General features: G+C 43.9%; 1 protein-coding gene across 2 annotated transcripts in view; it reads right to left on the bottom strand.

Moving 5' to 3' along the window:
- The window catches only part of rrn3 (RRN3 homolog, RNA polymerase I transcription factor), a 60,505-nt gene extending 50,585 nt beyond the window's left edge, over positions 1-9,920 (bottom strand). Inside the window, exons 1-6 of one of the 2 annotated variants that reach the window (XM_070900954.1) lie at positions 9,838-9,920; positions 9,039-9,124; positions 5,678-5,783; positions 5,522-5,578; positions 807-896; positions 450-579 (exon numbers count right to left, since the gene is read on the bottom strand). In XM_070900954.1, coding sequence (XP_070757055.1) covers positions 450-579; positions 807-896; positions 5,522-5,578; positions 5,678-5,770 — 370 coding nt within the window. In that variant the 5' untranslated portion in view covers positions 5,771-5,783; positions 9,039-9,124; positions 9,838-9,920. The remainder of the gene's footprint in view (positions 1-449; positions 580-806; positions 897-5,521; positions 5,579-5,677; positions 5,784-9,038; positions 9,125-9,837) is intronic. The other variant, XM_070900955.1, reaches the window with a different exon arrangement.
- Between the last annotated feature and the right edge of the window lie 2,103 nt (positions 9,921-12,023).

The following is a 12,023-nucleotide window of genomic DNA, read 5'->3' on the forward strand; positions in this document are numbered from 1 at the left end:
GAATCACCAAGTGTTAGACCATTAATACTCAGTTAGAACTTGGGTTGATCCCTGTTCCCATCGGCTCTCAATTTAAGCAGTACTGAGCAGCAGCTGTAGCGTCTCCATGCTGCTGGGATCAGCAGAAACTCTCACTAGCTTTTCACAGTGCCAGCAACAGCAAACACTGACAGATTATCTGCACTCTCAGCAGCAGCACATGATTTACAATGAAGTAAACTTATATAAAAAAAGTTACTCAGGCTCATTAATTACCATTGTTTACAAAAACAAGTCTACTTAAACGACCCGATAATCCTGCTCTGCATTAAAAAGCAAGCAGCTGAAAGGCAACTCTCTGATTAACAACTTGAACCAAAACACAGGCCCCCTCTCCTTCACTGTTTAGGGACATAGGCTATTCAATCCCACATGCCTTAGAAATGAGGAAGAAAGCATTATTTTCTTACCTGGTACAAAATTAGAGGCCACCATACTAAGGCAAGACCTCAGGTACACCGTCTGTGCTGATACCAGGTTACTTAAGAAGGCCAAGTATTCTTCTACCACCATTAGGCTTCGGCACAACCATGGCAGCTTCTGAAAAATGTTTTTTAAATCTTATGAAGCACTTGCAGTTAATTTCAAATTTTGTTTAAGCTTTCAGGTTTTATTTAACAATCTGATTTAACAGTTATATCTTGCCATGATTACAAAAATGAATCCCTTGATAAGAGCTATTCTACAATGAAGCACAGCAAACATTTGCTGACCTAATCTCCATGCATATAAAAAGGAGCTGTGAAAGAAAATCTGAAGAAACTAACCAGTATTTTGCTAACGAGATACTCAAAGTCTTTTGTCAATTGTGCTACAGAGGCACGAAATTCCTGAAGCCAGTTGATTATTTGAGCATCCTGAGAAAAAAACAATAGTACATTGAATATAAATTTCAAAAATTTAAGACAAAGTACATTTAATCAGTTAATCTAAGTTCTGTTAGTACATCAAAACAGACCCGTTCACTCTAAAGAATGTGTTTATATAGAATCTAATTACATCCTTAGAAAATCCCAGGAAGTGTTTTACAACCAATGAATTACTTTGAAGTGCAGTCACGGCTATTAGGTAAATGTCACAGCCAAGTTGCACAGCAAAGTTAATTCGATGGTGTTGGTTGAGGGAGAAAAATTAGCCAGGACATGGAAGAATTCTCTGTTCTTCTTCAAGTAGTTCCACAGGATCTTATATGCCCACCTGAACCATCAGAACAGGCAGTCAGTTTGACATCTAATTAGAAAAACTTTAATAAATACATTCTTAATCCATTAGAGAAAAAATACATGATAAGCAGCCCAATATAGCTACCTAACTTGGCAATTCACAAATCCATTTGTGTTTGCAAGATGTTGAACAAAACTGCTGTACTATCCAACATATTTACAGAAGGAATAGAATCAGTTAAATGATAAAGAAAAAATTGCATTTTTAAGCAGATTTTTCTCAAGAAGCTAAATTATCATTGATTTTGTAAAAACAGTGACTGTCACGCTCTAAAGAGTTGTGATGTTAAATCTCAGTTCATATTTAAATTTTAATATAGTAATTAATATAAAATGCTGCTTTAGGTCTCGAGCAAGTAATAATTGGCTCAGTATCTAATCCTCATCATGCCATTCCTAACCACATTAACACTGCTTAATTGAAAAAGGTGATTTCATATTTAAGAACTGGTTACATCATCATAATCAAAAAAGGCAAATCCTGCTGCCGAAACTAGGGTGGGGCTGGAGAGAACTACTTCAGAAACTATGGTGCTGTTCCTTGTATGTCTGCTGTCATATTTATACTATTTTAATTTAGGTAGATGATATTGGCCCGGAATTTGCGGTCGGAAACGTACATCCAGAATACGCCTTCGAACTGCTAAATATATATGAACTATCAAGCTGCGGAGAGCTCGGGTCCTGGGCCTGCAGGCATACGCCTGCGTAAAGGCCCACGGATCCCAAGGACGCATGCGGTTCGGAAACGGCCCTGGGATCACGTGGGCCAGGTCGTTCAAACAGAATCGAGGATTCCATTGCTGTCATTTCTGAACGGAATCCACTAATGATAAGCAATGCAATCCCCAAATAATTAAAGAATTCACACTATTCTAATAAAAATAAATGTTCTCATTTTCAAATTTAATTAAAAGTCCCTTCAATACATAAATACAATAAAAACATTAGTTTTTGAAAAATAAATTTAAAGCTTTTAATCCGGGCCAAAATTTGCATAAAATAATTTTAAATGTTTGTGCATCCTTTTTTATTTCAAAATGTTTAATTTAAGATTTATATTGATAAAAGAAGGCACTACGCTTGCTTTTACCAGCCGCAAGAGTTTTGTGGGCAGTAGTTGGGCAAATAGCAGCGCATGCGGAAACCTGGAACTTGCACGACGACATACGCTGCCAAAGCCACCACAAAATCCAGGCTATTGTTATTTGGAAGTTACGACAGAAGGTCCTTGGGAGTGTGGTAATACTTGCAGAGTGGCCCTGGATGTGCCAATATTTGCAGGTTGGCCCCGTGAGTGCGTCAATATTTGCAGGGTGTTTCCCCAAATGGAAAACCTGTGCCTTGCATCAATTACTTGTAAGTGAGTGCATGTTGTTGCACTGTAGTTTTTTCAAATCTTTTTATTTATTCGTTCACGGGATGTGGGCGTCGCTGGCAAGGCTGGCATTCATCCTGAAACCCTCGAGAAGGTGGTGGTGAGCTGCCTTCTTGTACCACTAGTCTGTGTGGTGAAGATACTCCCAACAGCTAGGGGATTTGAATATAGAAGCAGGGAGGTCTTAATGCAGCTGTACAGGGCCTTAGTGAGGCCTCACCTGGAATATTGTGTTCAGTTTTGGTCTCCTAGTCTGAGGAAGGACGTTCTTGCTATTGAGGGAGTGCAGCGAAGGTTCACCAGACTGATTCCAGGGATGGCTGGGCTGTCATATGAGGAGAGACTGGATCAACTGGGCCTTTATTCACTGGAGTTTAGGATGAGAGGGGATCTCATAGAAACATATAAGATTCTGACGGGACTGGATAGGATAGATGCGGGAAGAATGTTCCCGATGTTGGGGAAGTCCAGAACCAGGGGACATAGTCTAACGATAAGGGGTAGGCCATTTAGGACTGAGATGAGGAGAAACTTCTTCACTCAGAGTTGTTAACCTGTGGAATTCCCTGCCGCAGAGAGTTGTTGATGCCAGTTCACTGGATATATTCAAGAGGGAGTTAGATATGGCCCTTACGGCTAAGGGGATCAAGGGGTAAGGAGAGAAAGCAGAAAAGGGGTACTGAAGGAATGATCAGCCATGATCTTATTGAATGGCGGTGCAGGCTCGAAGGGCCGAATGGCCAACTCCTGCACCTATTTTCTATGTTTCTAACGGTGCTGACTTTGTTGCAGCGGTTTTGTACAATTGAGTGGGAATTTCAGAGGGCAGTTAAGAGTCATCCACATTGCTGTGGGTCTGAAGTCACATATAGGCCAAGGACAGCAGACTTCCTTCCCTAAAGGACATTAGTGAACCACATGGGGTTTTTTTCCCGGCAATCTGGTAGATTCATGGTCATCAACAATGGGCCCAAATTTGGCCAGTACATATTTCTGGCGCACTCACCAGAGGTGTGCCGCTTTTGTAGAACGATTAGGGTGCCAAAAATCTTCAGGCCAAGTTTGGCCGGTCCCCAGCCTCTCCTCGATGGTGGCGCAGCGTGGCAACTGGATTCAGGGGCAGAGCCAGGTCCCGGCACTGAAAACAGTGCCGGGACCTCTGCACATGCATGCTTGAGTGTGCGCGCATGCGCAGTAGCTCCTCACCCCCCCACCCCCTCTCCTCCCCAGAATCTGAGTGTGTGCTCTGCAGGCTGTGTGGGAGGGGCCCGAAGCACTCCGCCCCTATCCCTGGCCGAATGGGCTCCCTCATCGGCGGCCAGATTAGCTACCAGAATATCTGTATTTGTAAGTAAAATTTAAATTATGTTGACACATTGCAAAGTACTTGAGGGTTGGCCATTGTGTTTTATCAGCATGCTGGCATGTACGATTGAGGGCAAATCTGCTAGATTTTATTGCAATTGTAGATTAAATTGCCCATGAAAGTGCAAATTATATCAACGTAGCAGGCCGTGTTTTGGTAGGACTTCTATTTTTTATTTGTTATTGATTGATTGATTGCTTATTACTTTGGCCTTTAGGTGCAGGGTTCCTTCTATTTTTTATTTGTTAATTAATTGTTTATTACTTTTTGTGCTTTGTTTAGTGCTTTGTAAGTCTTGGTGCTAGGTGCAGGTCTTCTCAGCTTCCTTGTATTTTTTATTTGTTATTGAATGCTTATTTTTGTGCTTTGTTTAGTGCTTGGTGCTTTAAATGTACTTACCTGCGCTGATTTCTTAACTCTCCGCAAGGGTTTTCTGTGCGGGCTACAAGTGGCCACATACGTTGGCCTAAGTTAGTTTGGAGCAACTATTAGCTGTCCAAACTAGCTTAAATGGTCAAAACAGGCATAGGTGGCTGGTAACACCCACTTTTGAAAAAAAAACTTTTAAAAATCGTAACTAACTCACTTACACCAGCACACATTAAATGTGTAGAATTGCGATTTTTAAGATATTCCAAAAAAATCATGTTGCTCCAAAAAAAAAAGGAGCAACTCCTGGCCAAATTTGGGCCCATTGACACTAGCTCTTTAATTCCAGACTTATTTAATTTAATTTAAATTCCCCCAGCTGCCATGGTGGGATCTGAACTCACGTCTCCAGATTATTAGTCCAGGCCTCTGGATTACTCGTCCAGTAACATAACCACTCTGCTACAGTACCCTTCAAAAATTGGTCCTGCTACAATTAGACTGAAACTGCTCAAAATTTATTTCAGTTCGCAGTGGGAAGGACAGATGTAGAGTACATTTACAGTAGCATCAGTGCTAAACTCAGGAGGTCTCACTCTGCATTGTTCAGTCAGATCCAGCCTCGATTTCAGATTTACACTACAGCTTTACAGTTGGTGCAAAGTGAATCACATTCCACTAATCTGAAGTAGGTACATGCACAGATCCCACAGCTAAAGGAACAGTGCCATCTAGTCTCTCAAAATTGAAAATGCTATATTCAGCACTTTAGACTTTTTCCAAGATCAAATGTGAATTGTTCAGGATTAAGAAGTTTCAACGGCATTTCAGCAAAATAGAATCATAGAAATTTACAGCACGAAAGGAGGCCATTTCGGCCCATCGTGCCCGCGCCGGCCAACAAAGAGCTACCCAGCCTAATCCCACTTTCCAACTCTTGGTCCGCAGCCTTGTAAGTTACAACACTTCAAGTGCATATCCAAGCACTTTTTAAATGTGGTGAGAGCTCCTGCCTCTACCACCCGTTCAGGCAGCAAGTTCCCTTTGGGTGAAAAGATTTCCCCTCAAATCACCTCTAAACCTCCTACCAATTACTTTAAATCTATGTTACATTATAAAAGTTAAATAACATAATTTGTTGATTACCTTTATCTCTGGATCAACCAGTTGAGCCATCAGCAAGTTATAATCCATAGTATCTCCCTAAGAGAAAAGCATTTTTTTGAATCCAAATGTACAAATGGGGAAGAGAATTTCATTGACATTTCTGTAAATATAATTAATTGGTATAGTTTATTTTACCTGTTTATACTTATTTAAGGTTTCTGCAACAGTTCCACCAAATCGGACAGTTTTCTTTGGTGGGGAACTGAGGAATTCATTTTCTCCCAACATCGTCAATAGATACCTTCAGAAAATTAGAAACACGTATTTGTATATTGTAAACGCTTCCCTCTCCTCTCCCCTCCCTTTCAAATCTTGTCTCATCACCCAATCCTCAAAAGAGCCACCTTTGACCCTTCTATCCATGAAAATCACAGCCCCATCTTCAACCTCCCTGTCCTTTCCAAAGTGTCACCTCCAAAATCCATGCCCACCTTTCCCGCAACTCCATGTTTGTACCCCTCCGATCAAATATTCACCCGTCACAGGACTGAAATGGCCATCATAAAAGTCACAAATTACATCCTATGTGACTGTGACCAAGGTGCACCTTTCCCTCACCCTTCTCGACCTCTTTGCAGTCTTTGACAGGGCTGCGCACACTATTCTCCTCCAACACCTCTGTTCTATTTCCCAGCTGAGTGGGACTGCCCTTGCCTGGTTCCACTCTTGCCTATCTAGTGAATCTCCTGCAGTGACTTTTCTTACCACCGCCACCACGTTACCTCTGCAATCCCCCAAGGAACTATTCTTGGCCCCCTCCTATTTCTCATCTACATGCTGCTCCTTGGCGACATCATCTGAAGATATGACATCAAGTTCCACTTGCGCACCTCCCTTGACCCCTCCATTCCCCATGTGTTGTCAGACTGCTTGTCTGATATCCGGTCTTAGATCAGCAGCAATTTCCTCCAATCAAACATTGGGAAGACCAAAGACATTATCTTCAGCTCACACCACAAACTGTTCTCTTGCCACCGATTCCATCCCCCTCCCACACCACTATCGCAGGATGAACCAGACAGTTCACAACCTTGCCGTATTATTTGAACCCGAGCTGAACTTCTGGCTCCATATCCTCTCCATCACAAAGACCACCTACTTTCACCTCCATAACATTGCCCAGTTCCAACCCTGCTTCAGCTTATCTGCTGCTGAAATCCTCATCCATGCTTTTATTACCTCCTGGCTAGCCTCACATTTTCCACCCTCCATGAACTTGAGCTCTTCCAAAACTCTGTCGCTCATAAACTAACCTACTCCAAGTCCATCTCACCCATCACCCCTGTGCTCCCTGACCTACATTGGCTCCCGGCCGATCAACATCTTGATTTTAAAGTTCTCATGTTCAATACCCTCCGTGTCCTCTCCACTATCTATCTCTGCTACCTCCCATGGACTTCCTAAGCACTTTTTAAACCTAACCACGGTTATTTTAAATACGGACACTGCCATCCGCTGTAAGAAAGATGGGTTTTGGTATTCCGACAAATATATGTCGAGGAACCAGATGAATCCTTACTTTAACTCCTTACTAAGGAACTGTCTGGGGTTTTAGCTCCTAGCATCGGTCTTGAGATGATTGAAGCGTCAAACCGTCTCATACTAACCTCAATTAGATTACCCTCAAGCTTCTGAGTGAGCAAATTAACTCTTTCTTGCCAAATCATCAAGGAAAAAGCCAGACCATAAGCCAAGCACTAAATACTATTTATTAGTTAAAAATAACAGCTTAAAATTAAAGTTTAATAGTTTAAATTTAATAGAGCTACCCAACAGTTGAGTAGCAAATCATTAAAGGAGAGAGTTCCTTAACATAACAAACAGAAAAGATTACACCGGCAATTCAGAGTAACACTTTAAATCAGCGCCAACTATAGCAGCGACCAGATTATGGGGGTAGAATTCGCTGAGATTATTTTAAGAGTGAATCCTTAGATAGCTGACAAGTTAACATCTTTGACTGTGCCAGTCTATTACATAGCTCAAGTGATTAACATTCAAAGCTTACACGGCCTCATCCTCACGAGCAGCATGCTTGGGTCAATCTCCTTCCTTCCCTGAAATACAGGCGTTAGCTTCTAAAGTGTTGAGTCAATGAACCACTTTGCAGCAGAGTGTCCCATCTTACACACAGTGACTATATCTGAACTGGTTTCTCCCTCATTTTTCTCAATCTCAGACACTCTTAGCTCTGCCTGTAATGGGCTGGTATAATCACAATTTATCTTCTAACTTCTGACACCGTTCTTAGAAGGTACCTTGTACTGATAAGGATATGATTACACCTTTTAGGTATAAAAGTTCTTACACAATATAGGAAATAAGAATTAGATACAGAGACTAAGAAAGGCAGCTGCTTCTACCAAAGACAAAGAAAAACTCTGCTGCTGAGTAAGAACATAAGAAATAGGAGCAGGAGTAGGCCACAGACTCTTGAGCCTGCTCCGCCATTTAATAAGATCATGGCTGAACTTCTACATCAACTCCACTTCCCCGCTCTATCCCCATATCCGTTGATTCACTTAGTGCTCAAAAATCTATCAATCTCAGGTCTTGAATGTATTAAATGACTGAGCATCCATAGACTCTGGGATGGCGAATTCCAAAGATTCACAATCCTTTGAGTGAAGACATTTCTCATCATAGTCCTAATCCTGAGACTATGACCCCTAGTTTTAGACTCTCCAGCCAGGGGAAACAGACTCTCAGTATCTATCCTGTCAAGCCCTCTATGAATTTTATACATTTCAATGAGATCACCTCTCATAATTCTAAACTCCAGAGAATATAGGCTCATTCCACTCAATCTCTCTTCATAGGACAATACCCCCATCCCAGCAATTAGTCTGGTGAACCTTTGTTGCACTCCCTCTAAGGCAAGTATATCCCTCCTTAGGCAAGGAGACCAAAACTGTACACAATACTCCAGGTGTTGTCCCACCAAAGCCCTATATAACTGCAGCAAGACTTCCTTACTCTTATATTCCAACCCCCTTGCAATAAAGGCTGATACAGGTTGAACCTCCCTTATCCAGGACTCCCTTATCCAGCACCACCCCTCATCCGGCACCATTCCCGGCCGCTCCGACATGAACAAACTTAAGTCCTTCTTCACTGCTGACTCACGCAATCGCTAGCCTGACCCCACGATTCACGGCCCACCCCCCCACACGATCGCTCTGCCACACTCCCAGCCCCAAGCCCGATATCCCCTTGTTCAGTACCTGTACCATCCAATTTAATATAAACTCCCCTCGTCCGGCAAAATCCCTTATCCGGCACAGGCCAGGTCCCGAGGGTGCTTGATAAGAGAGGTTCAACCTGTATACCATTTGACTTCCTAAATGCTTGCTACACCTACATGTTAACTCTCTGTGGATCCCCAAATTACATGTATCATAAGTGCTAGCTCCTCTTTCTGTAAATCGTCCCCAACAAGTCAGTGCTGAAGCACAGTTCTCCAGACAAGTCAGCTCCACTTTTACAATTATCTTACCTTCTTACAGCCTTAGTTGTAACAAGGAACCCCCACAGGTATGAGGTGTCATGGTCTGTTTGTGACTCACTGCTCTTCCCCTGGACCTGAGCAAAAAAAAAAGACGGATTTATATCGCGCCTTTCATGAACTCCGGACGTCTCAAAGCGCTTTACAGTCAATGAGGTACTTTTGGAGTGTAGTCACTGTTGTAATGTGGGAAACAAGCAGCAAATTTGCGCATAAGCAAGCTCCCACAAACAGCAATGTGATAATGACCAGATAATCCATTTTTTGTTATGTTGATTGAGGGATAAATATTGGCCAGGACAACGGGGATAACTCCCCTGCTCCCTTCTTTGAAATAGTGGGATCTTTTCCATCTGAGAGAGCAGATGGGGCCTCGGATTTACGTCAATCCGAAAGACGGCACCTCTGACAGTGCAGCGCTCCCTCAGCACTGCACTAGAGTGTCAGCCTAGATTTTGAGTGCTCAAGTCCTGAACCCACAACCTTCTGACTCAGAGGCGAGGGTGCATGACACATGATTGAAGGAGAATCGTTTTATGACTGAATTGCTAGCACGCCTGTCTCGAGCGTCGGCAAGCCTGCACTAACTATTCACCCAGCAGTGCAGTTTAACAGCTGAACGCCATGTGGTGTGGGGTCCTCGGGCGGGAGGTAACCCAGTCTCGGCCCCGAACACGTTGCTGACGATGGCACCGGGCGCCCTGGATCTGCAGCCCCCTCCGCCGGATAGTTAAAGGGATCCGGGAGGCGCCCGCTGCCGCCCAGCCAGCGGCTGGTGTGAAACACGTACCAGTGCCTGTGCCGGGCCCCGCTAACCGCTCCCCTCACAGCCGCGCCAGCCTCCCCACACCAGCGCCATCTTGCTGCTGCCCCGGAAACACACGCGCCTCACCCGGAATAGCATCACCGGCCTGGGGTGGGGCGGGGCGATCGGCAGCTGTGACTGGAGCCCGTCCCGAGCAAAGAAACAAACTTCTCCTGCGGACAGACGCGAGCAATCGGTGCCAAATTCCTACTCTTCTCAAGATCACTCCACACCACCAGCCACCAAACGCTGTTTGGAACACCGGAGGCCCTCGGGGCTCATGGAATCTTAAAAGACTTGCATTTCTATAGCGCTTTTCACGACCACCAGAGATCCCAAAGCGCTTTACGGCCAATGAAGTACTTTTGAAGTGTAGTCACTGACAGCAGTGTGATAATGATCATATAATCAGTTGTTTTAATGATATTGATTGACGAATAAACATCAGCCGTGACACCGGGGAGAACTCCGCTGCTCTTCTTCGGTGGGTGCAAAAGGTCCCATGGCACTATTTCGACGGACTTAACGCCTCATCCGAAAGACGGCACCTCCGACAGTGTAGCACTCCCTCAGTACTGCACGGAGTGTCAGCCGAGATTCTTGTCTCTGGAATGGGACACCCACAACTCTTTTGGGGGGGAACAAAATAAACATTAGATCAAGTGCCCCCCGATCTGGGGGACACTCCAGACACTTAACTGCCCCTTTTTCTAATAAATGTTTTTTTTGGGGGTTTTTTTGGGACACCCACAACTCTTTTTGAGTAAACAAAACAAACATTAGATCAAGTGCCCCCCGATCTGGGGGACACTTCAAACATTTCACAAGGCCCTTTTCTTTTTTTTTTGTTATTTTTTTGGTGTTTTTTTGGGGGGCACTAAAATCAATTTTTTTTCCCAAGTGCCCCCTATATGGAACACCCACAACCTTCTGACTCACAGGCAAGGCTGCTACCAACTGAGCCACAATTAACAGCACAAGAGGAGGCCATTGTGCCTAAATGCCTCTTTTAAAAAGCTATCCAATTAGTCCCACTCTTTACCCATATGTTTCCTTATAAAACTGTAATGTATTTGCTTCATGGGTTCTTTGCTTAAGCATTCATAGCAACACATTGCTATTAGGAACTAGTTGGTTTATTAACACAGGTTTAGCAATTACACTACACGTTACCAGTTCATCCACTAGGCTCATAACTACATGCCTCCTTGGGATCCCCTAAACCCAAATGACTGGGGTTTTATTGAGTCTTGTGAACATCACATGACTGGCTAAGCCACTCATAATTGAACAGCTCTACAACTATTTTAAGTTGAAACAATAAATCAAATTCCCCCTTATTAAAGGGGCACTAGAACTGCCAAATTAACAAATTAAACTTTGGACATTAAACAGTCAAATTAAAATTTGGTTGCCGGGGGAGATGATGCACTCCAGTTCCTCCGGCGTCCACCTGGACTGGTTAATGGCCACCTTGGCCATGCCCAGGAGCAATCCTACGAGGAGGTCTTCCGACCCGCCCGCTCCCCTCTGCACAGGATACCCAAAGATCAGGAGCATGGAAGTGCAACAGAATTTGAGGAGCAGCCCCTTCAAATATTGGAACAGGTGCTGCAACCTGACACACTCCACATAAATATGGAACACGGACTCTTCCAGACCGCAGAAATTACAGGCAGCCTGGGTATCCATGAACCGACTTAAGAACCGATTACACGGTTCCCGTATCCCGTGCAACATCCTCCAGGCCAAGTCCCCAATAAATAAAGGGAGGATTCCCGCATAGAAAGTGCTCCATTGGGGACTCCCACCTCCTCCGGATGGCAAGATGGTGCGCCATGGCATGTCCGGATGGCAGACAAGGATGGCAAAATGGAGAGGGTGCAAAAGCAGCACGTACAGGAATCTCCTCCGCGCAGAACTGAAAGGCACGGAGGGGATTTCCTGGAGGAGGCTCAAGTTGTGAGGCGCAGGCACCCGAGGGAGGTTTTGGGACTTGGCACCGATGAGGAATTCCGTCTGGACACAACAGCACCACAACTATTTTGTAAAACAAAAGATCAAGTGCCCCCTTATTAAAGGGGCACTAAAGCCGACAAATTAAACAAATGTACTTTTAACCATAATGGTTCAAATTAAAATTTGGTTGCCGGGGGTGACGATGCACTCCA

This window comes from Pristiophorus japonicus, chromosome 15 (assembly GCF_044704955.1).
Source record: "Pristiophorus japonicus isolate sPriJap1 chromosome 15, sPriJap1.hap1, whole genome shotgun sequence".
Lineage (NCBI taxonomy): Eukaryota > Metazoa > Chordata > Chondrichthyes > Pristiophoridae > Pristiophorus > Pristiophorus japonicus.